Below are 24,683 nucleotides of genomic sequence, written 5' to 3'. Positions count from 1 at the left end.
CGGATTTCATTTTGTTTCATTTTTTTTTCTTCGTTGTTTTCATTTCATTGGTCAACTGGCACCAGCCGTATCTTATTTACAGATTTGAATGTCCCTGAATTTTCAATAACATGTTATGTAATTGTTTTATTTTGTGTTTCTTACCGATATATCAACATAATGCATTGTTTTTTCCCAAACACACACAATATTACACATTGATGCTAATATAATTACCGAACTTAAAACAAAACAAAACAAAACAAACAACAATAGTAATGAATAATTAATGAAATAAAAAACTAAATAAAATGGGCTCAAATTTTATTCATAAAAAAATTTGTTTAATTTATTCGGTGGATTTTTTTTTGTTTCTTTTTAAAATTTTTTTTTTCCATAAAGCATAAATCATCGTCGAATCTGTTTCATATATGCCATCCGATCAGGAACAACAACCACCACAACAACAACCACAGCAACAGCAACAACAACAGCAACAGCAGCAAAAATCAACACCCGATGACAACGATAATGGCAATGTTGAACCAACATTGTCAGTCAGTAAAAGTCTTACAAGTATTGGTTTTGCTGCAACCGATCGTGATATTGAAGATGATCGTATTATAACTAATATTGATTATAATATTATTAAACCAAACGAATCAAATTTATTACCACCGGTATCAATAAATACACAAGAATTAGATGAACAACAAACATTATCGGCAAATAATATTGTTTGTCATTGTGAAAATCATGATATACCAAAAGATATTCTTTGTATTATATTAATTTGTCCACAACATCAGACAATTGCCTTACAACAGATTATCGATTATTATTATTTTCCATCAACACCATTAAATCAACCGAATCAATCACTTGCTGAAACAATATCATCATTATTCGATATTGTTATTGTTAAAAATAATACTAATAATGAACAAAACAAACGAATAATTCAAGTAAATTTATTACAAATGCAACGAATAAAAATACCAAAATTACGTCGATACATTAAAAAATGGATTTTTTATTCACAAATAATTGATACGCCAAAAAATTGTATTTGTAATTTGAGCAATAATGATTCATCAAATAATGATGAAATAACATGGATGCCAATCACTAAATTACCAACAATTTTTACAAATGTTTGGGGTGGTGAAATTATTCAATTTTTTAATAATGATAATAATTTTTGGCGACAAAATTTTTTAGAAGTTAATTATGAAGAAATTATTGAAGTAGAATTGAACAAAATTAAACAAGAATTACCAGCAAATATTTGTCCAGCTAATTTATCGATTGCGGCTGAATATTTATTCAATGAATTTTATGTTCAATGTCATCCATCAAGTTTAATGAGTTTACCATCATTTCAATTATTTTGCGATAAACTTGAATGGTTTATGGGTGTTTGGTATAAAGAAAGTAGAATAAAAATTTTTAGACATTTTGATCGACAAAATAAAGGTTATCTTGATTATTGTGATCTATTGAATGGTTTGGCAATACTTAACTTTAAAACATATGAAAATCCTTTAATTGATTTTCCATTTTTTGAAGAAATTTTTAAAAAATTTAACTGTCGTAATATGGCAACAACTGTTCGACAAAAATTAGTGGACAATACAATTTATTTTGGTAGATGTGAAACCTGTTTAACCAATATGGTAAATGCTGAATTTATCAAATATGAAATTTCATCATTATTGGTTTATATAGCTAAAACTGGTGAAATATTAAAAGTATTTAAATTAAAACCAAATTATGCTCAATGTGAATCGGTAATGACATTCTGTGATGATATACAAAATCGAAATATTTTCTATTTAGCTAATGAATTTATTAGCCGTATTGGTAAAATACAATTTTGTAAAAATCAATCCGAATCAAATTTGGAATCAATTGAAAATTATTATTTTGAAAACAAATCAATAATGTTACATTATTTACGAATGATTTTAGAATTTGCTAAACGTTTATTTGAAAATGAATCACCAATTTTGGAATTACATTCACCTGCATATATTTTTGGATATTTAAATGGTTCGGTAGAAGATTTATTAATGTTTAGTCAGAATACTTTTAAAACATTTCCATTCATTGTACCTGGTTCATTATTATTTATGGGAAATTTTTTAAAAGATCTTGAAAATATTGATTGTCTTATCTATTTATTATGTATGAAAATATTAGTACCAACAAAAGTATTTTTAATAATTGGTCATAATGAAATAAAATTTAGTCAATTACCTGAAGATGAAGATATTATTAGAAATATTATTAAACAAATTTATGGCCTATTACCAATTGCATGTATAATTGATGAACAATTAATTGTAACAAATTTTTCATTACCATCAATTTCTATAACAAAATTAAAAATCATTGCAAATTGGTCACGATCAATGATACCTTTCAATAATATTGGTAAAATTTATTATAAATATGATTTTATTGAAAATACACGTCATTTTCTATATTATCAACAATATAGAATATTTAATCGAAAATATTCAACTGTTTATGAAGATTTAATTGATGAATTAATTGCACAATCAATGATGATGAACGATAATAATAATAAAGATAGTAATCCGAATAGATTATTCGATAATATTCAGCAACAACAGTTAACTAGTCAACAACAACATCCTAAAATGCTTAAATTTATTGAATTAAATCATTTATTTTTATCAATACATTCAAATTCATTGGCAAAAGAAAAAGATCTGAATGAAAATGAAGGATTTGATTTTCCAACTAATAATACATATGATTTAACAACAATTATTTCAACAAGAAAATTAACAAACGAACCAACATGTATATTTCTTGATCGAAATATTTTACGTTTCATTTGTATGGATTGAACAAAAACTAAACGAACGATCGAAAAAATCATTTAATAAATTTCTCTATATATATCATCAATAGTCTTCAATAGATGGTGACAGAAAAAAATAAAGAAGAAAAATTCAAAAAAACTAAACTTGTTTCTAATAAGCGCACCTTGCTTAGTGAGAATATAGGTGAATATCGAAATGAAAATTCGATCAAAGAGTCCTCATTTTTGCTGTTGTTGTTTGATTATATACTCTGTTCTTGAAAATGAAAATGAATGTCCGGCAAAATAATCAAATGAAACAAATGGCCTAGAATGTCCTCGAATGATGATGATGATAAAATGTTATTGAACAGATCAAATGTCCGCATTTTTTCTTAATTTTACTTTTACTTTTGCGCTTTTATTTATTTATATGTTTTTAAAATAAAACACACACACATCAACATTCCAGTCCTGATTGTTTGTTTGTTTGTGGTGTCCTCGATTGTGTGTGTGTCTGATATATGAAAAGAAACTATCATTTTTTTCATCATTTTTTGACATGTCATGAATAAAATGAAGAAAATAAAGAAGATTCACTTTAGATAAAATACAAGAAAGAAATTTGATTTGACATTGGATTTATTATCATAATGATACCTATGGACCTATTCATTAGTCATCAATATATCTGATTGCCTATCCAAACAATAAAAAATTGCAATAAAAATTTTTTTTTTGTAGACATTGAACAAATGATAATCACTCAATTTTTTTTACTTAGTCGAATATCGGATGCAGATGACATTGAAACAAACAAAAAAAAATCGTTATTTTTTTTTCTTCTGGACAATTTCCATTTTCGTTTTTTTTTTTGCTGTAAAATCACTTATTATCGTTGGTTGGTCTATGTAATTATCTGCATCTAAGTGTTCCAGGTTCGAAAGAAATCGTTAAGAGAGTCATTGAATAGCGAAAAAAAATGGAGAAAAATACCAAAAAAAAAAACGAAATTGTCTCTCAAAATCCGATAATTTTTGATTATCAGTTTCTTCGAAGAGATAATTGGAACATGACGTTTGGCCATTGTTGACGATATTGTGTATGGTGTTTATGGTGGCCAACATCCTATTCAAAAAACAATGATTGTTTCGATCGGTTTGGTTTATGGAACAAACAAATAAAACGATACAATCCAATTGAATAACTGTAGAAAACTTTCGTTCGTTCTGCTTGTTCCAATTGAATTGAATTTTTGTGTGTAAAAAAAAGGGAAAAAAATCTTGAAACAATAAACATAACTAGCACACACAAACAGTGATTTTAATTGATTGATAATTCTTCATTTGGTTTGTCAATTTTTCTCACTTTTTCTACTTTTTTTTTGTTGTATAAACACACAAACACATTCCGTTCAAAGTCAAGTCAAAAGTAAAGAAAAATGATTAGGTCAAAACTCTCTCAATATAATTTTTGCTTTCACTTTTTTTTTGCCCCCGTAAAAAAAACATTTATATATCAATAATTTGAAATATGCAATGATGGTGGAATGGCCTCAAATGATTAAAATTATTCTTTTCTTCACCATTCATTCATTCAATCAATCATAATATTGTAAGAGAAAAATTAGCAAATTTTTGACAAAAATCAAGCCAAGATCCTGAATATTTTTTGTTTCTTTTCTCATTAAGGAATCTTATATAAACTTTGGTATTTTTTGTTCCTGAGAAAGCTTGTTTCAAATGGTGTTTTTTTCCCTCAGTAAATCTTGTTGCACAGTCTTTTCGTTGGAGACTTTTGAAGATTTTCTCATATTGCTTATTAGTCTAGTCAGGCCAGGACAAATTTGTCCGATCCATTTATACCATTTTATCTTATTTTCGTGATTTTTTTTTTCTTCATTTCATATCGTATTTTCTGTTTTATTTAAAGCAGCAAACAAAAAACGATATCTGTTTTTTTTCCGTCATTCGTCTTCGTCGATTTGTATTTTCTCTTTTTTTTTCTCATAAAAAAATTTTTTACTTTCTCTGAAATCTTTGAATCTTTTTGGGCACATAGATCCATAAACAACATCGACACACACACACACACACGTACAATTTTGGTAAAAGCATCGATCATTTTACCTGTAAAATTATTATTAATATCATTTTTTTCAACAAAAAAAAATTCATCACCGTTTTTTAAAACGAAAAGTTTTATCATTTGTAATTTTTTTTTTTTGTTGTTGTTGCATTAGTGTCTGAACAACACTCAATAAATAATCAAAATTGATATAACTGATTATAACTGGAAAACATCCGGTTCGGATTTTGGAAAGCAAAAAAAAAAATTGCTAATTTGTTTTTTTGGTTATTTTTTTATACTGTTGTTTTTCAGTGCAAGTGTATTGTGTGTGTTTGTGTGTCTTGATTGTTTTTCAATTGTTTCTTCATATTGTTTCTCTACCCAGGTAAATTGTTGATGTTGTTGTGGTAATATACCTTGTGCTAATGATACGTATATCATCATCATTAACGATCATTATTGATGATGATAATGATGTACGGGTATTTTATACCTCCTCATTTATCCCATTCACCTGAAATTGAAAAATTGAAAAAATTGAAAATTGAAAAATTTAATCGATTATCGATGAAGGCTATTTAGGATTTTCATTTTAATTTAAACAAACATTAGTGAAATCATATATTCAATCATTCAATTTAATGGTTTAAATCTTTCTTTTCATTTCGTTTTTTTTCTTGTCACCAAATTTAGTCAATCATTTATTTAAATCGTTTCCTTTGTCAATTTCAATGATCAATTTTCATTTTGAAAAAAATACAATTTTGATTTTCTTTTAAATAAAAACGAATCCAATTTCATTCGAATAATAATAATAACATAGAAGCATCATTGAACATGGAATTGATCAACCGAAAAGTTTGTAAGTTTTGAAATTTTTTCAAAAAATTGATTTCTAATTGATTTTGTTCTTCAAAAAAAGATTTTTTCCTATGTATCGGATTATTAATTGTATTCATGTTAATGAATGAATCGGTTGATGCACAGAAAAAACGTCGTAATCGTAATAAAAATAAAAATGGTGCCGATCAATGTCATCAAAAAGAAATAATTAAATGTTTAGATAAATTAACATCATTAGGTAAAGAAGATGATCCAACATCTATTATTACAACATCACAAGGATTGAATAGAATTTGCAAGTAAGTTTCATTTCGTTTTCGTTTTCTTTTATCAACAATCTTAATTTTCCATCATTTGATGTCGACACTGATTTTTGTTGTTGTCATTTTTTTACAAAATTTATATTTTTTGTTCTATCCTTCATCTATTAGGACTATCAAGGATGATACAATGAAATGTGCAAAAGCATATTTTAAAAAATGTGGCACACCATTACATCGTGAGTTAAGCGATTTGGTCATGGATGTTATTATGCATCGTGTCACCCAATTTTGTGACAATAGTCAACAAAAATCAAGTAAGAAAGATCATGTTTTATTATTAGAGTTTTTTTTATAATAAAACATGTTCATTTGTGACATTGACGATTGATGGTTCCAATCTTTTTCCTTTTCATTTCATAATATTATTTGTCATTGTATCGTTTTTTTTTGTATTTGATTATTGAATTTTGACATCGAATACTAAATTTACCTTGCGTATTTTTTTTTCTTGTTTTCTCCATTTGACAGGATTCCTCAAACATTCACCTTGTTTCCATTCGAAAGTATTGCGTTCAAATGATTTCAAATCTAGTTGTAATGATCCATTTTTACATGTGGCCGGAAAAATTGATATGAATCATTTACGTGCCGATGATGTTCATGAAGCATTATGTTGTGGATTTAATACATGGTTTGAATGTTCTAATTCGATGATCAAACGTGAATGTACGGCTGAAGGTGCACGTGTTGGACGTGAATTTCATAATAATACTCTTGGACCATTGACTGATCTATTTTGTCCATTTGATGTTTTTCCCGGTGGTTCTTCATCATGTAAACGTGTTATGAATGCAGCTAAACCAAAATCTGGTAGTAAACCGGCCGAGAATACGATTTCCAAACTTGCTATTCAATATGTTCCATTCATGTTCACTAGTAGTAGTAAAAATTAAACAAAACAAAAACAAAAACCTTCACAATATATTATTTACAACATTTGGAATCATATTAGATTCATACAAATTATACACACCTTATCTATTTTTTTTCTCGTATTTAAATAACAAATTTTCCTTCTGACAAAATAACCGCCGCCGCCGTCGTTTTTGTTTTTGTTTACTTACATTCGATTATTATTCTTTCATCAAAATGATTAAAATATTAGAATTATAAATGATAAATTTGAATTTTTACAAAAATTTCAGAATTAAAAATATTCACTTAAAATGAATTCGAATTGCCTGTTGCGTTCGAATGTTTTTTTTTTTTGAAAATAAACATTCGATCGCCATCTATCTTCGACGAATCAAAACGAATTGAATACCACAATTGATGATAATACCACTACCACAAAAACAAATCAAACATACGCATAAAACATGTGTGATCGATCAATCGGCGCGTTTTGAAACCAAAAAAAAAAAAAAAAAACAGCTTGTTTGAAGCAGCTGATCGTCAGCGCCACCTGTCCATTTCAATATCATTTTAAAGTGAAAATCAAACAAAAAAAAAAAAAAATCACCAACCAACTCCACCGCTTTCAGCTGCTCAAAACGCAATGTTTCATAAGCAAAAAAAAAAAAAGCAAAACGACGGAGCAGCAAAGTTTGATGATGATGATCAGCAGGCAAACCAGACATGCATGCAGCTGGTACTTTTTTTCCCATTCTTTTTTTCATTCATTTCGGTTCATTCGACGATCATTCTGATTTTCAGGCAAAAAAAAAAAAAAAAAAATTCAGCTGCGTCTGTGTCACTTTACTTTGCTCGAATAACTCACCCAAATATTGCTTGAATCTCACATGTAACAAAAAAAAAAAAAAAAAATATCCTATTCATCCTCCTCCTCATCCATTACTCACCATCCAATCGATCAGCAGCTCGACCGACTGATCTGATCTGATGTGTTCATGTAAGCAAGCAAGCATGCAAGAGGGAGAAGAGAGCAAAGAATAAGAAGAAAAAAAAGCACACCGCTCTCGTGTTCGCCGTTTTCTTTTTCTCCGTATGTAATTTTTTAATGCATGCATGAATGGTGTGTATATTGATGGTAAAAAGCTCGCGCTAAATTGTATCATCCGTTATTTAACAACAACAAAACAAAACAAAATATTATCAAAAAAAAAGTGTTTTGTCTTTTCTTTTTTTTCAATCATCATTTTTGGAACAAAAATTCATTGATGACATTTTGTTTTTCAAAGAAATTGAATCACATTGTCATCGAAGTTTGATCAATTTGATTTTTCAATATTCGATTTGTCACACCCATCCAATCGACACAGTGTGTTTGTGTTTGTTTGTTTGTGTTAGAAAAAGCTGTTATTGAATGAAAACTGACCGCATGGTTTCAATGTTAATTTTGTTGTCATCGTTTCATACATAATTTCATTTTGTTTTGTTTTTTGTTTTTGAATGATACAATTTCGAAATCATATGTTTGTCATCTGTTTGGCTTCATGTTAATTGTAATGTTTGGATAAATAAATTCTTAAATAATGATATTAATTGAATTGATTTTTCTTTTGAATCTTTTTTTTAGGATTTGAGGTTGATAAACATTAAAATTGCTTGATTGATAGAAATCATTGATTATTGATAATAATACAATGTCATCAATGGATGGAATGGAACATAATATGGATGAAAAACGTGCAAAACGTGAAATAGCTAATTTAAATGAACGACGTCGTATGCAGAATATAAATGCTGGTTTTCATTCATTACGAACATTATTACCTCAAAAACATGACGGGGAAAAATTAAGTAAAGCTGCCATACTTCAACATACGGCAACATATATTTATCAATTAGAACAAGAGATAAATAAATTGTTGTCACAAAATTCTGAACTAAAAACATTGGCCGGTGGATCGGCAACCAATGCAACTAATACAAATTCACCCGATTGGATGAAACGATTACAATCACAACCACCAGATTGCCCAAGCTGTAAACGACGTAAATATGAAAATAATCATCGATTAGATATTGATTCCAGTCCGATTAATGGTGATGGATCATCAACCGAATCATCATCCGAACATGAATTAAATTCCAATAAATTTAATCGTTCGAAAAGCAAACAAAATGGTAATTCACGATTATCAACAGATGCATCGGCACTTCGAAAACAGCTTTGTCGTATTGAAAAAGAATTGAAAGATGAACGACGATTACGAATAATGCTTCAAGAAGAATTGCAATATCAAGGAAAAACATTGAATGGTAATCGTCAATATAATAATAATCCATCTTCAGCATTGGATCAAATGGCTGATGAAGTAGAAGTAGCTAGCGAATCAATCGAAATTGAAATGCAAAGCTGTCCGGCTAGTCCTCCAGATATGGTCATTGCTTCAAATGAACAGGTGATAACAGGCGGTACCACAATTTATCCATCCGGCCATTATCAATCACAACAAATTGAAATTGGCCAACAACAACAACAGCAACGTGTTCAAAAACAAAATGCTATTGCTTTGCCAATTGATGTTCCGTTTGTGGCACCACATGATGTTGACAGTCCAACCGAATCATCAAATAATATCAACAAAAACACTTCGAATGGTTCTGTTGTTGTTTTGGTCGATTCTAATGTTATGCTTGTTGAATCGAATCGAAATATTAAAACCACTAATGCTAATTTAGCTTCCAATTCATCAACAACAAATGCTGGTCAAAAAACGCAAATATTGCAATTAGTCCCAAATAATTCCAGCTCTAAACATGGTGGTCCAACAATTTTAACTGCAAAACATACAAATTTAACTGTAGGCAACAATTGTCAATTAATAACAATCAAAAAAGAATCATCAAATGAACAGGCTAATACATCAAGGCAAAATTTAAATACAATTGTTGAAGCTATTCGACATGTAGAAGGTGGTTATTTTAATGAAAATACAGATAAAAATAATAAAATGGCTAATAGTGAAACAGAAGATTCTTCTAATCAAGTGGATATAATGCTCAAAACCGAAAATAATAATGATAATAATAATCATTCGGAATCGGCCAAACAAAATGTTGTTGCTGCTGTTGTTGAATCTTTACCAAAATCTAAAACAAACGTTATATTGAATAATGCAAAGATTGTAACTGTTTCCGGTGTTTCAAATACATCAACATCACGTATCTATCAGACAATATCAACAGCCAATTCATCATCATCATTATCATCACCGTCATCGAATACAATATCAACAACAACAACAACAACAACAAGACCTCAAATCATTCAAATTCAACGACCAAATGTTATTGTGGCTAATTCGGTTGAAAATTAACGCGAAACAAAAATTATCGTTTTTCTTTTCTTTACATACAAACACACACACACAATTCATCAAAACGAAGGTGTGAAAAATCATATTTTTCTTTTTTTAAAACAAAAAACAGTTTTAGAATTTGATAAATCTTTAACTCTTTATATTTGATCTAAATATTTTTTCTTTTCCTTATCTATATAGATTCTTTTTTGTTTCACTTTATAAAAAAAACTGGACATTTTTTTTCTCCCATCAAAACAAAACAAAAAAACTTCCTCGAAAAAAACAAAACAAATTCGTGTTTGCCTTTTTTGTGAATGATGAATGAATCTCACACACCAATTATATTGCTGGATGCATTGTTTATCGGCGAAAATATTGAATATTTTTCAAATGGTCAAATCGTTTCATCCGTAGTTTTTTTATTCGTTCAGTTTCCAACAGCAAAACATCTTTAACGAGAATTTGTGAATTAGAAAATCTTATCGATTGACAGCGACGACAATATTCTGTTGTTATTGTTGTTGGTATACCAGCTATTTTTTTTTGCCTCTTCTTCCTTTACATATAAATATTTTCTTCTTCTCACAAAGTACATCATCTTTTAATCTTACAATGGATACATTTATCAAATGAATATAAATCTTTTCGATTTAGCTAGTTTTTCTTAATCGTTGTTCATTTTTTTATTTTCAGGCAAAAGAAAAACATCTCCCCCATACATACATACATACATGCAACAAAGTTGTCAATTCAAGAATTTTTTTTCACTTTTTGTTTTTTTTTCTTTTCATAATTGGCTTGTAATTCATGATGATTTGTTTTTTCTTCTTCTCTCCCCGTTTATATTGCGATATAATAATTAGTTAGTTAACAGATCTATATATAAAATATAATATATAATAATTCATGTGTTGAAAAATCAACGGAAGAATCACAACAAAAAAAAAACATAATTATTTGTAAAATGATAATTTGTATTTAAGTTTTATTTTTCTCTTTCTTTTCTCTCTTTATTTCACTTTTTTTCCATATAAACACACAAACACAGACATTTCATAAATGAATAAAAATTTTAAAATTGAAAACAAATTCAACATTTTGATGAAATTTTTTTCCTGATTGTTTCACAAAATCGAATGTTTTTTTTTGAATTTTTTTCGGTCCTCTCATATATGAACGGACATATAGATTTTTTCAAGGAAAAAAAAGAGAAAAAAAAATTTATTACGCAAGCAGCGTACGTTTTTTTTTCATTAGGTCCACGTAAACAAGAAACTTTTTTGTTTTCATTGAATAAAAAAAATTCAATTTGAATGTTCGAATTCGAAACAAACAAGAATTCAATATTTATTTTTTTTTTTAAATCCACCACGGTAATGTAAATAATTCTGATTCTGTTTTCGTATTTTTTAAAAATAAGTTATTTTTTTCGACTTACTATAGGTTTTTCGTTCATTCTTAAATCTTTAATATTACCCAATCATGTTGGATCTTTTTGCAATATTCAGCAAAGGTGGTATTGTTTTATTTGCTGCCGTAAATTCATCGATTAAAGATTTTAATTCATATTTAAATCGTGTCATACGTAATGTGATACTTGAAGATCGTGTGGATAAATTTCAAATCGATACACTTTTATTACAATTTTATCTTGATAATGAATTCGAATTGGTATTTGTTGTTGGCTATCAAAAAATGCTTTCATTGTCTTATATAGATAAATTTTTAAATGATATACAACTTGCTTTTCGAGATAAATATAAGAATTTTGATTCAAAAAATCTACATTGGATATATACGAATCAACGACAGATTTCGAATAAAAATCAAAATGAAGAAAAAGGAACTATTTATTTGGACCAAAGTATTCAATCTGTTGATTCAAATTTAATTGATTTTATTCATGAATTCCAAAGCATTTATTTATCTTGTAATCGTTTTCATCAACAAGTTGGCTCACGTTCACATGCAGCCGAAATGCGAACATTTGAACAAAGTCAAAAATCAAAGAAAACTGTTGCTTCAATGATTATTCAATCAAAAAATCATCCAAATAAATCGGAAACAACTAAAAACCAATCAAATCATGTTAATGGTGATATTGAAGATAAAACATTAAATAAAGATGAAATATTGAAAAAATTGGCTTCAAAAACGACTAAAATTGGATCGCCTAAATCAAAAAAACCATCGAAACCTGAGCCAAAAAAGAAAGTTAAAAAACCAACAGTCTGGGAATTTGGTGGCAAAAATGATACCAATCTGGATTTCAGTAAAAAAGATGCAGATGGTCGTCCAGAATCTTCGGTAATACGTAATATGGCAAATTCGGCAATGATTGACAAAGATCTTGATATGCAACCAGATTTGGATTTCGATGTAAGCGATGATGATGATGATGATGATGAAACTGATGCAGTAGAAAAAACATTGCCTGCAAAATCTGGATTTTTTGGCTCCATCATGAATTCATTTTCATATAACAAAACATTGGCTAAAGCGGATTTAGATCCAATTTTAGCTAATCTACGTGATCATTTGATAGCAAAAAATGTTGCTGCTGAAATCGCTACCAAACTTTGTGATAGCGTTGCAAATAAATTAATCGGCCAAAATGTCAATACTTGGATCGGCTTAAAATCATTTGTCAAGAATGCATTGGAAGAATCTATCCTGAGAATTTTGTCACCAAATCGTAATCTAAATATTTTACGTGAAGTACAGATGAAAAATGATTCCGGTAATCCTTATGTGATTGTATTTTGTGGCGTCAATGGTGTTGGTAAATCAACTAATTTAGCTAAAATAGCCAATTGGCTATTGCTAAATGATAAAAAAGTATTGGTAATTGCATGCGATACATTTCGTGCCGGAGCTATTGAACAACTTCGAACACATATTCATGCATTGAAAAATATTCATGAAAATCATGGTTCATCGAAAATTGATCTTTATGAAAAAGGATATGGAAAAGATGCTACAGGTATTGCTATGGAAGGTATACGTTTTGCAAGTAACAATAATTTTGATGTTTGTTTGGTGGATACGGCTGGTCGAATGCAAGGAAATGAACCATTAATGAAACAATTGGCTAAATTGATTAAAGTTAATGAACCAGATTTAACATTATTTGTTGGTGAAGCACTTGTTGGTAATGAAGCTGTTGATCAATTGGTTAATTTTAATCGAGCTTTATTAGATAATGGCTGTCGTAGTGCTGCAAATGATAGTGTTTCAGCTATCAATGGTATTGTTTTGACAAAATTCGATACAATTGATGATCAAGTTGGTGCTGCTATTTCAATGACTTATATAACTGGTCAGCCAATTGTTTTTGTTGGAGTTGGACAAACGTATCGTGATTTAAAACAACTTAATGCTCGTGCTGTTGTTAAAGCATTGATGAAATGAAAAACACAATCAAAACAAAAAATGGCTTGAATTTCCATTCCTTTTTCTATTTCTCCTAATTTACTTTGTTGCCTTGTTTTTTTTTTCATTATAATTTTTGAATGAATTCCATATTTAATCGTTTGTTTATCTGCTTTTTTTTTAATATTTATGTTTTCTTCGTTTTTCCCAAATGATCGGGTTTTTTTGTTTGGAATATTTTTCCTTCAAATGAAATGAAATTAAAAAAAAATGATTTTTATTCCGAAAAAAACCCTGAATCAAAGTTCAACATACAGTACTTGTTTGTATCCTTGTTTCTTTCAAGTACGTGTGTGTGTGTGTTTGTGTGTACGAATCAAGGAAACAAAAATAATTATCCTTATTTTGATCAGAATAGATTCTGATGGTTGAAAAAAAATGTACATACGTCATGCTTTTAAAAAAAAAAAATAAAATCATTCATATAATCTACAATGTTGAAAGGGACGATGAAAAAAAAATTTTCCATTGATGTGTATTTTTTTTCACTTATTTGGCTTATTGTGCTGCGTAATTCTATTCATTTATCATTTCTATATATAAATAGTGATGAATGACTTGTTTAATTGTTGCTGCTTTTGTGTTTTCGTTTTGTTTTTCCGGCCAGAATATTCTACACGAACATTCTATTTTCAAAACAGAATCGAATCATTATTGTTTCTTTGTTTCTGTTTTTCATATAGATACAATGTTAATCATAATAATTTTCGTCCTCGAACTTGACATAATTCTGTTTTCTGTTTTGTGATTAGATTATTATTATTTATTTATTTATTAATGTTACAATTACCGGTTGATTATTATCAACAATTTGATCAATAATTGAACAAATAAAGATAACACACACAGTTTAAACACTTATGCAAACAATATTGTTATATCAAATTGTAATCATCTGGGTATTTTCATTGACTTATTGATTTTTCCGAACCGAAAAAAAAAGAATTGTCGTTTCAAAACAGTAAAAAAAAGTACATGACGACTATTCGAATGTTATCTCTATATAAAACTCAATAGAATTTTTTTTTTTTTTTAAAAAAAACGTTCTTTTTGAGCATGTGTGATGGAAGCCATTTTTTCACGATTCTGTCATTATGAATCTTCATCGCATTCACATTCGGAATATTCATTCATTTCATTTCATTTTTCGATCGTTGTTGTTGTATTTTCAATTATTATTGTTTTTCTTCAACAAAAAAAAAAGTAAAATTATATAGCCAAAAAACCGACGGATAATATATACGATTGCCCTCTACAAGAGCAATTGGAACGTTTTTTTTTGTTTGTTTGTTTGATTCTGTTTCATTCAATGTTACCAGGGAATTGAGTGAGAGAAAATGAAAGCATTTATTATGCAAGAAGATTCTTTTTGTTTAATGAGATCATAGCTTATGAATTGATGAAACGCAAAATTTCATCATTATTATTTCATTTCGAAACAATTAAATTTATTTAGCACCTTAACAAAAAACAGATTGATAGGGTGCTGAATTTGTTTTTTGTTTTTTGCAATGATCAACATAAATTTTGAAGCCCAAACATTTAGTATTTGGGCTTCGATAATGTTGTTGATGATTTCTATTATTATCAATCAAGAGAAGAAGAAAGAGACGACGTTTTGTATGATTTAATTTTTCCATTTTATTTTTATTTTAATTTTAATTTTTATTTGGTCTATTTTTAATTGTGTAAATAAGTTGTGTGTGTGTGTTTCAAATGATAATGATAATTTTCCATCGACATTTAGTCACAAAGAAAAACAAACAAACAAAACACAAGAATAGTTAAAATTTTAGAATTCTGATCGTTTTTCTCCCCCTCTAATGATATTTATCCGTAAAAAATGTAAGTTTAAATGTCATTATTATTACAAACTATTACATCATGTTATGTTGATTGTGTTTACATTTATTCAGTGAATCCATCATCATCATATAGAAAATATTGAAATTTTATTTCAACGAACAAAAATTATAATTTGCCATCATCATCATCATCGGTCAAGATGCCTTTACTCAAGCCGAACATTATGAGCGATTTATTGGTTTGTAACCTTGAAATTTTTTTAAATTTTCATAATTTAATGATTTTATTTCATTATTAATATTATTAGTCCACACCTGAACTATCAAGATTCGGTTTGGCCGAAGCCAAAATAAATATTCCAACAACATTGGCATCATCACATTCATCGATCGATACAATGTCCAATTGTGTAAATGGTAAACAGATAAAAAGTTTACCCGAACGTATACCAGCATTTGGTTTGCTTATGGCAATTTTATCTGTGTTTTGTTTTTCAATTGCTTCAGTTATTGTTAGAATATTGATTACATTACCAACATTGGAAATTCTTGTCTGGAGGTATGTTGATTATTTTTTTTGTTAGTCATATTCATATTAATTAATTGATTTTATCGTTTTTATCACTATCACGAAGATCATTATGTCAATTTGTCGTTTATTTTATAACGACCTTGGTTTATGGATATAATTTTTTCGGACAACCAGGACATCGATTAGATTTATTTTATCGTTCAATATCTGGAACAATATCATTATCAGCAGTATATATTGCTTATCGTTTAATACCATTGTCCGATGCCTCTACAATACATTTTGCTTCACCCGTATTTGTAACTGTTTTTGCTTATTTTCTATTGAAAGAACCATTAAGCAAGTTACAAATTATTACAGGAACAATCACTCTTACTGGTGTATTTATTATTGCTAAACCAGAATTTATTTTTGGTTCAGAATCGGATGTAATACATGAAATGCGATTAGAAGGAATTATATTATCAGTGATTGCATCAATGACAGCTGCATTTTCAATGATTGCTTTAAGAAAATTAAAAACAACACCGGTTGCTGTTGTTGTAATGTGGTATTCATTTACATTGGTTATATGTGGTTCAACATATTTAACAATTGCCAACAAATGGATAATACCAAATACTACACAGATATGGAGTCTACTTATTGCTATCGGTTTTTGTGGAATTCTTGATCAATATTGTATTACATTAGCATTTCAATATGAAAAAGCTGGACCAATTTCAGTTGTACGAACATTCAATATTGTCCTTTCATTCTTTTGGGAAGTAATGCTTTTAAATGAAGATATTGAATGGACTTCTATATTGGGTGCTTGTCTTATTTGTTCATGTGTCATTGTATTGGCATTAGTTAAATGGTATAAAGAAAGTCCAGAAAGTTTTGATAAAATTCGTCGAAAAATTTGCTGTTTTTGTCCAGCTCCTGGACCAAAATTAAAATCCAAACAAAAACCACGATTATCATCATTGAAACGAAACAAAAAAGTTAATAAATCTAAATCATCAAAAGATCGAAATTCAGTCGATTTTGAAACCGGTACATTAAATTCAACAATGAAAACAAATAAAAAAATCAATGGATCAAATGAATCAATCGATTCGATTACCGTACAGAATACAGTCAATTCGAATGCAATTCTATTGATTAAATCTGATGATGATGATGATGACGATAATGAATAAGAAAATCAAATCTTAAAAGATGAAAACGATCCTTGAAATTAGAAATCTTCAAAATATTCTAATTATGAAATGAAACTAAAATTACTATGATTATTATTATTATTTTTTTGATTATTATTAGGTAATTGATACAGAATTTAATGTGATCTTGATTGTGAGCTAATTCATCAATTCTACTACTAAATACATAACATAACATACATACTATGCAAAACAAAACAAAACAAAATGAAATCATCCTAAAATCTGAGATCCAAAAATTTTGTTTTCATACATTTTCACCATAAAACACACACATCAAATCTAGGCCAATTTGACAACAACAACAGAAGAAAATTCATGCCTTTTTTTCCAAACATCCTTCATCCTTCATCATCATCATCATTTTCATTATAAACAAAAAAAAATTTCATCAAAATTACAAAAAAAAAAATTATCAATGTTTGTTTGTAAAACGAAATTATTTTTATTTTTATTTTTATTTTTTTTTTGTGTTGATTATCGATAATTATTATTTCTTTTATGAATTTATTTTTTTTTTCTATTCAAAGATTTTTTTTGTTGTTTTTTTAGAAATTTTTAGCTATTCATCATCATCAAGATCATCATTTCAAATCATCAGCCACCAAATACAAATCACACAACATTTATATACACCGAAAAAAAAGAAGAAAGAGAGAAGATATAGAGAGATTAAACATTATCGACGAAGATGAATCATGGCAGATTTTATCTATTATATAATCGATTCATCTTATTTCACAATAATATTTTTCTAAAAAAATAAAATTTTAAACCGAAAAAAAATCAATGTTTTTCATTTTTTTGCAGTTTTTCGAAGATTTCTTCGTATGTTTTTTTGTATATTGTTATAAACAACGACGAATGAGGTGTGGTGGAATTTCAAATATTTTTTTTCTGCTTGTTTGTTTTGTTTGGATGTAAATCATGGTCATTATTTCCTTTTATAAGAATAATGATGGAAAAAAAGGGTTAATCATTTTGCCATTTTTGCCTATATCGAACAACGATTAAAAGAATTGAGTTTTTTTCCTCGTTTACTTCGAAATTATCGTTAAGCAAGCAAAAAAAATGATGATGATTAAAAACCGTACAACAATTTACCCGTTGTCATGATGATGATGATGACAATATCGTGATATAATGTTTTGAAAGAAATTGACTGGATTATATACGATAGTCGTTGTCTTGGTCGTCGAATGATTAAAGCCATGAATAATAATAATCTACAAAACAAGCAACAACAAGAAAAATTAGAAGTGATTCATTCGTTTTTTATTTTTGCAAAACGATGATGATGACCCGATATTGAAACAACCAATGGAGAAAAAAAATCTATCTTTCAGATTGATTGATATTCATGATATTCAAATTAATCTTGTATTTGGTTTGTCCAATGAGTGAGTGAGTGAGAGAGAAATGTGAAAAAAAATGTTTTTCCTATTGATCAATTGATTGATTGATTGATTGCATCAGTGTTAATTTTAAAACAAGGATGATAATAATAATGAAAAAAAGAAATTACAATTCAATTTGAATGTCGAATACAACAACAACAACTGCTACTGATGAAATGACATCGTGTTGACCGTGTATTACATTCCATTACTGGGTTTTTGTTTTTCGTATAATTATTTTACAATGACAACAAAAAAACAGTTATAAACATCATTATCATCGGATTGTTGTTGTTCGGTATTGATTGGCTGCTGCTGTTGTTGGTGTATCGACCATTGGTTATATCACGAAATTGGTTTCTACAGCAACGAAAAAAATGTAGAGAATGTTCAATTGGTGGAAATAACTGAAGAAAAAGAAAACCAAAAATATATTTCAACTCTTTTCGAAAATAACTGGAGGCCAGAAAAACAAAAATCTCCAATTGATGATCATCATTTCCAATGATGATTGAACATATAAAAAAATCGATTTCGGCATCCATTCCATTCATTCATTTTTCGGCGCTTTACATTCATTTATTTCATCATCATCATCATTTGCCCGATACATAATTGTGAACTAATTTTTTAAATATTCACGTTTTTCTTCTTCTTCGTCTTCTTGTTTCTCAACGATTCCCCATCGAAAAGAAAAAATATCCAAATGGCCAGAAAAACAAGCAAAAATGAAAATGAATTCGTTTAGTAGTTTTTTAAAACAAAATTCATCATCAATATAATATCATTTTATTGGTCTAGCCATTTATGTTGCTGTTTTCTGCTTCTTTGGCTTTTTTCCCCTTTTTCTTCCAAAATGAGATAATTGTACAGTCTGGCAATTGGCCAAAACAACATTGTGTGAAAGTGACCCAATATTTAAAAAAACGAAAAATTATAAAAAATTTATCCCGATTACCCCCATTTACATTATAAATCAATAAATTAAAAAAAAAGAAAAATTTCGATTATTAATTAGAGAAAAATGATCGAAATTTTTTCATTTCAGATTCGGCGAAATGAAAATCAGGTCGATTCCATTCATTTTTTGTAGTTTTTAATTTTTCATAATTGATCAGTGAATGACGAACGAATGAAGAACAAAAAATTATCGATCGTGAACCGGGCAATCATCATTATCATTAAATCGATTTTAGCCGATATGAAATTAAATTGCTCGATCGATATTTTCGGATTCGAGAAATAATTTTACATTAAAAAGGATTCTTTATAATTGAAAAAAAATCTGGGAAGATTTTTTTGTTTTGTTTGAAAAAATATGGATCATTGATGGTCATTGACCAACAAAAAATTATCAAATTCAGGTTAGAAATAGAAACCGAGAGCGAATTAATGAGCGAAATCAAACACACAGGGAGAGAGAGATGTACAAATGAGAATAATGTCAATGTTGAAACGACCATCGGCTATTTAATAGAAACAAATTTTCAAAATCTCAATTCACATTTTGACTTTGATCGAAATGTTTTTCTTTTTCGGGTCGATCGATAAAACGATAACGGTGATTTTTTTTGGTGATGATAGTGGTAAGAGAAAGATGAAATGATTATGATAAAATCAATGTTATATAATCAAGATTTAATAAGGTTTTTTTTTAAAAAAAAACCAAGCAAAAATTAAGTTGCAAAAAATAGATTTATCTTTTTTTAGAAAAATTAGAAATAAATATCCAAAAATGCAAAATGTTTAAAATTTTGTTTGCTTGCTTGCCTGATAAATTTCTTTTTTATTTGACATTTTGTTTCATTAGCGAACTGACTGATAATGAATGGTGGCAATCAAACGATGTAGAAAAGAAAATGCAATAAAATCAAATCTCGGTGTAGAAAATAAAAATCTCGTGTATATTCGATCATCATGTATATATATATATTTCATCGGTTTCACAACCGTTAACCGTATTTTCTTCGGTTTTTCGTTTTTTTTTTGCCCTTTGGATTTCCCCTTTCCAATGGAAATAAATAGATGCATAAGAATTTTACTATTCACAGATAATCAGTGAAATGAGTGCCTCATGAGAGACGAAACGAAACGAAACGAAAAAAAACAAAACCAATCCATTTGGCATATGATGATGTTTGCTGTTGTTTTTATTTATTTTTTTTTTACTGGGCGCTATATTTAGCCAAAATAAATAAATAAAATGATACGAAAAAAAAATTTGCCTGTTTGATTAATAATAATAAAGGCTGAATGTTACTTACTGCAGTGATGCGATTAGATCATCATCATCATGATGATAATCATGATGATAATCTAAATGTTCAATGTCTCAATAATCATCATCATCACCAAGAAAAAAAATCTATGGCTTGTTTGGTTTTGGGGTTCAAAGGGGGATTGAAGGATTGAAAAAATCATTTCGCTCTCAATCAGATAAATCCCCGAAAAAAACACAACGTAGGTAGTAGCCAAATGAACAAATTCACCTTTACCATTTTTCAACAAGTGTTTGTTTTTGTCAAAGAAAAAAAAATTTTGAACAACAATCAAAATAGAAACAAAGAAATGAAAAAATGTTATTTAAAAAACGAAAGATGCTAGAAATTTAAACACACTTCTGTCATTTGATTTGATTTCTTTGATTTTCTTAAATTGTATACAGTTCTTTTTTTTCAAATATATAACAGCCATCAACATTGATTTTCTATAGTCCGTTTTCAATGTTTGATGTGTGTGTGTGTGTGAATGTTTGTGATTCGGTCTATACTTGATCTGATTACATAAGTTTTTTCTGGCTGTCGAACTTGTTTTTGAAAAAAAATTTCAACCAAATACAATATTGATTTATACTTTTGAAAGAGAGAGAGAGAAAGAATTTTTTTTTTTTCGTTTTCTATTTCTGAATTTTCTGATAAACTAGCAACATTTTATGTGTCTCTGTGTGTCGGTGTTTACTTGGATTTAATTTTAGTTTTTTTTTGCAAAAAATGATTGATTTTCAAAATCCTTAATAATTCTTATCTGGCCATGATTTAGAAAATTTGATGCAAAAAATGTAATTCAAGAAGCATCATCTAATCGTGTAATTTTTTACCGAAATAACGGTAATTTTCGTTAAGAATCAGTTTGGATAAAATCACGTGTAAATCGTCGATCAATGATCGATTTGTCATGATGAATTTCGTTGTTGTTTTCATGATGTCGATGATTCATATTCTTGATAATCCTTTTTTTGGGTTTGATTTTTGCCAACTATTCATCATTGGTTATTTATAGAAAATGTTTTTTCTTTTCTTCAAAGCTCATAATCAGGTGAATACCGGTGAAACTATTGAGGGAGAGCTTTTTTTTAATAAAAAAAACAAAACAGTCAAATATAATCAGTCACCAAATGGATTTTCGATTTCTACATATGTTTTGTTACGATTTTTTAAATAAAAACCAGATTTATTTTGGTTGGTTGTTTGTTGTTTTTTCTCCTATTCGATTAATAATAATCCGATATAATGTATTATGTTTATTTATTGATTTAGTCATTGTGTAATCACATTTTACACCGATTGAATTTGAAGCCTACATTAAAACAAAAAATGTTTTGTTGTTATTGTAATTTGGCAAAATCAAAATTTATTACCCCGAAAAAAGTATCGATTAGTTGATGATTTTTCATTGATTTCTAAAAGATTCTGTTCGAATAAGATTATTATGACCAACAAAGAAATAGAGAAATGAATTGAAAAGAAATTAAATTTCATCAATCGATTTTCTTTTGAATGAAAAAAAATCCATTATTAAAACAAACAACAGACTTTGGGGTAATAATCAAAGATAATATATGTTCTTCAACCGACCTCGTTTATTGGATTGGCTTTCAAAAAAAAAAAAAAAATAATAATACTGTTTGTGATGGGCGATTAATCGATAGAGATCACCTATCGATGATTACAAGCTTCCATAATTTATTCATTCGTTCATTCATTTGATTTAATTATTATAATGATAACAATTAATCATATATTATTTTTCATTTGTTCACAGGTTTTCTTCCTTCGATTGAATGAATTAAATTTTTTAAAAAAATTTGAATTGTTGTATGGTGAAGAAAAAGTTAACCCAAATTAACTTATCCGATCCATTGGAAAGTCAACAAAGCAATGACAAAAAACATAAACAAATTTTTTTTTTTCAACAGGAAAAAACAATGAACAGTTTTTCAAAGGAAATTATTCTTTATCAATATTTCCATAGAAAAACAAACAAACAATCGAATTATGATACAAAATGGTGGAAATTAATTGGAATTTGAAAATGATAACTACAACAACAACAACGGTAGTGACTGAAATGGATAAATACGGTGGATCATTACTTAACACCCACTTAATCAGATAAACCAGAAACATTCATTCAACAACAATAACTTCGTTAATTATTATTGTGGTGACGTAAATAATGAATAACACATTTTAAATGTGTTCCATCAACAGGATTGTGACTTGTTGTTGATAACGTACTTGACAATTATTTTCTGTTTATGCTTTCTGTTTTAATTTTTTTGTTGGAAATTTTATAAAAGTCGGAAATAATGATGAAAACCAATCATTAACCGATCAAAATAGGAAAAAAAGAACAAGTTTGAAACAACCAAATGAAATAATGATCAGGTTCGACAGGTGAAAGTTATGGTTGCGTTTTCATTTGAAAATAATGAAAACAACAACAATAACAAATCATTTAAATGATTTTTGACAGTTGATTTTTTTTCTGTTGAAAATTTTTGAAACCAAGAACAAAAATATTGTCACATATGAAATGAACAGAATTATTGAAATTACCTGTGTGGTCGACAGGTAACGAAATTATTTTGTTTGTTCTTTCTTTCGTTGCTTGCTTGTTTGTTCATTATGATCAGATTTGAGTTTCAGTTTTTTTTTCACCAAAACTGAAGACAAAACAAAATTTTTTTCGTACCGATAATCAATTTATCATGAATGAAAGGAAAGAAGAAAATCATTTTGATTTCGTTCAATCAAAAAACAGAAACAACGGAAACTCTAGGATTAATATAATTATAATTATTATATATCGAATGCTGATGGGCAATGTGTGTGTGTGTATTACATGTCAGTCGCAGCAAACAAACCAAAAATTCAATCGATATTTTGTATGAAAAAAACTGATGTTTCCAGGCAAAAAAACAAAATTATTCATCATAATCCTATCATTATTATTATGATGATCATCATTGTGTAAATCCTATTGGCCGAGTTTTTTTCTGTTTTCTGTTTTCAATGATGATCATGATTAATTACATAAGTTTGAAAAAAAATGATAAAATCGATGATGATTATGATGATGATGATGACGACAAACAAAAAATTCGTTTTTTCTATTACTCTCGCTTTCGATTATTATTATCTAATAACATAAAAAAGTAAAACACTGACTGGCTGGCTGGCTGGCTGGCTGAGACGAAACACATTTTTCTATTTCAATGCGCATGCTCGAAAAATGGATGGCTTGCATTTTTTATTTATAAGGGTCTTTTGATTTTTACATAAACAAATGGCTGGCTTGCATTGGACTTGGCCTTATGACTAAGCTAGACTTCGTCTACTTACACTGTTAAAAACCGCCTGAGGTTATATCCCCATATTTTTTTCGAATGGGGTTATAACTCCCAGTACAGAAACTCGGGAGTTATAACCCCATTCGAAAAAAATATGGGGATATAACTCCAGACCAAAAAAATCTGAGGTTATAACTCCAGACCAAAAAAAATATGAGGATATAACTCCAGACCAAAAAAAATATGAGGATATAACTCCAGACCAAAAAAAATATGAGGATATAACTCCAGACCAAAAAAAATATGAGGATATAACTCCAGACCAAAAAAAATATGAGGATATAACTCCAGACCAAAAAAAATATGAGGATATAACTCCAGACCAAAAAAAATATGAGGATATAACTCCCAGTACAGAAACTCGGGGATTATAACCCCAGACCAAAAAAAATATGAGGATATAAATCCAAATCAAAAAATA

General features: G+C 28.2%; 5 protein-coding genes and 3 long non-coding RNA genes across 11 annotated transcripts; 5 read left to right on the top strand and 3 right to left on the bottom strand.

Moving 5' to 3' along the window:
• Positions 1-93: 93 nt before the first annotated feature.
• Positions 94-2,977, top strand: LOC113788585 (uncharacterized). Its single transcript, XM_027338050.2, has one exon. The coding sequence runs from the start codon at positions 411-413 to the stop codon at positions 2,856-2,858; it is 2,448 nt and encodes an 815-aa protein (XP_027193851.2). The 5' UTR covers positions 94-410; the 3' UTR covers positions 2,859-2,977.
• A 2,098-nt stretch (positions 2,978-5,075) lies between these two features.
• LOC113797139 (uncharacterized) lies at positions 5,076-6,960 on the top strand. Its single transcript, XM_075821255.1, has 5 exons — positions 5,076-5,267; positions 5,576-5,744; positions 5,805-6,024; positions 6,157-6,302; positions 6,517-6,960. The coding sequence occupies exons 2-5, from the start codon at positions 5,720-5,722 to the stop codon at positions 6,939-6,941; spliced, it is 816 nt and encodes a 271-aa protein (XP_075677370.1). The 5' UTR covers positions 5,076-5,267; positions 5,576-5,719; the 3' UTR covers positions 6,942-6,960.
• LOC142645308 (uncharacterized) lies at positions 5,264-6,593 on the bottom strand. The gene is made up of 2 exons (XR_012846472.1): positions 6,479-6,593; positions 5,264-5,396 (listed from the first exon to the last, which is right to left on the bottom strand). It is a non-coding gene; the product is annotated as an uncharacterized LOC142645308 (long non-coding RNA).
• Positions 6,961-7,772: 812 nt separating the features above from the next.
• On the top strand, positions 7,773-11,348 carry crp (transcription factor cropped). Its single transcript, XM_075821347.1, has 3 exons — positions 7,773-8,453; positions 8,528-10,344; positions 10,458-11,348. The coding sequence occupies exon 2, from the start codon at positions 8,595-8,597 to the stop codon at positions 10,272-10,274; it is 1,680 nt and encodes a 559-aa protein (XP_075677462.1). The 5' UTR covers positions 7,773-8,453; positions 8,528-8,594; the 3' UTR covers positions 10,275-10,344; positions 10,458-11,348.
• A 136-nt stretch (positions 11,349-11,484) lies between these two features.
• SrpRalpha (signal recognition particle receptor alpha) lies at positions 11,485-13,793 on the top strand. Of its 2 annotated transcripts, none has more exons than XM_027338039.2 (2): positions 11,485-11,637; positions 11,703-13,793. In XM_027338039.2, exon 2 carries the CDS (start codon positions 11,742-11,744, stop codon positions 13,668-13,670), a length of 1,929 nt encoding a protein of 642 aa, XP_027193840.2. In that variant the 5' UTR covers positions 11,485-11,637; positions 11,703-11,741; the 3' UTR covers positions 13,671-13,793. The 2 variants fall into 2 exon arrangements, with proteins under 2 accessions (XP_027193840.2, XP_027193841.2); XM_027338040.2 differs by having other exon boundaries at positions 11,487-11,632.
• LOC142645335 (uncharacterized) lies at positions 12,120-14,640 on the bottom strand. Of its 2 annotated transcripts, none has more exons than XR_012846498.1 (3): positions 14,476-14,640; positions 13,947-14,428; positions 12,120-13,874 (listed from the first exon to the last, which is right to left on the bottom strand). It is a non-coding gene; the product is annotated as an uncharacterized LOC142645335 (long non-coding RNA). The 2 variants fall into 2 exon arrangements; XR_012846497.1 differs by having other exon boundaries at positions 14,482-14,639.
• Positions 14,641-15,320: 680 nt separating this feature from the next.
• Positions 15,321-18,006, top strand: LOC113788577 (solute carrier family 35 member G1-like). Its single transcript, XM_027338041.2, has 4 exons — positions 15,321-15,536; positions 15,608-15,735; positions 15,805-16,055; positions 16,132-18,006. The coding sequence occupies exons 2-4, from the start codon at positions 15,697-15,699 to the stop codon at positions 17,210-17,212; spliced, it is 1,371 nt and encodes a 456-aa protein (XP_027193842.1). The 5' UTR covers positions 15,321-15,536; positions 15,608-15,696; the 3' UTR covers positions 17,213-18,006.
• A 2,444-nt stretch (positions 18,007-20,450) lies between these two features.
• LOC142645340 (uncharacterized) lies at positions 20,451-22,518 on the bottom strand. Of its 2 annotated transcripts, XR_012846505.1 has the most exons (4): positions 22,485-22,518; positions 22,268-22,399; positions 20,895-22,206; positions 20,451-20,805 (listed from the first exon to the last, which is right to left on the bottom strand). It is a non-coding gene; the product is annotated as an uncharacterized LOC142645340 (long non-coding RNA). The 2 variants fall into 2 exon arrangements; XR_012846504.1 differs by having other exon boundaries at positions 22,268-22,507.
• Positions 22,519-24,683: the final 2,165 nt, after the last annotated feature.

The sequence above is a fragment of the Dermatophagoides pteronyssinus genome, unplaced genomic scaffold (genome assembly GCF_027571235.1).
Source record: "Dermatophagoides pteronyssinus isolate colony J.1.1.1.1 unplaced genomic scaffold, Derpt_VIB-CSIC_2022.12 sq0009, whole genome shotgun sequence".
Taxonomy (NCBI): Eukaryota; Metazoa; Arthropoda; class Arachnida; order Sarcoptiformes; family Pyroglyphidae; genus Dermatophagoides; species Dermatophagoides pteronyssinus.
This window is presented reverse-complemented; position numbering and strand designations above follow the sequence as displayed.

What these genes read in the sequence shown, in the direction of transcription:
- LOC113788585 (XM_027338050.2), top strand. Translation starts at nt 411, where the DNA reads ATGCCATCCGATCAGGAACAACAACCACCACAACAACAACCACAGCAA.
- LOC113797139 (XM_075821255.1), top strand. Translation starts at nt 5,720, where the DNA reads ATGGAATTGATCAACCGAAAAGTTT. An exon ending in GGATTGAATAGAATTTGCAA is followed by an intron (nt 6,025 to 6,156) that starts GTAAGTTTCATT and finishes TTCATCTATTAG; the next exon opens with GACTATCAAGGATGATACAA. An exon ending in CAATAGTCAACAAAAATCAA is followed by an intron (nt 6,303 to 6,516) that starts GTAAGAAAGATC and finishes TCCATTTGACAG; the next exon opens with GATTCCTCAAACATTCACCT.
- crp (XM_075821347.1), top strand. Translation starts at nt 8,595, where the DNA reads ATGTCATCAATGGATGGAATGGAACATAATATGGATGAAAAACGTGCA.
- SrpRalpha (XM_027338039.2), top strand. Translation starts at nt 11,742, where the DNA reads ATGTTGGATCTTTTTGCAATATTCAGCAAAGGTGGTATTGTTTTATTT.
- LOC113788577 (XM_027338041.2), top strand. Translation starts at nt 15,697, where the DNA reads ATGCCTTTACTCAAGCCGAACATTATGAGCGATTTATTG. An exon ending in ACATTATGAGCGATTTATTG is followed by an intron (nt 15,736 to 15,804) that starts GTTTGTAACCTT and finishes TAATATTATTAG; the next exon opens with TCCACACCTGAACTATCAAG. An exon ending in TTGGAAATTCTTGTCTGGAG is followed by an intron (nt 16,056 to 16,131) that starts GTATGTTGATTA and finishes ACTATCACGAAG; the next exon opens with ATCATTATGTCAATTTGTCG.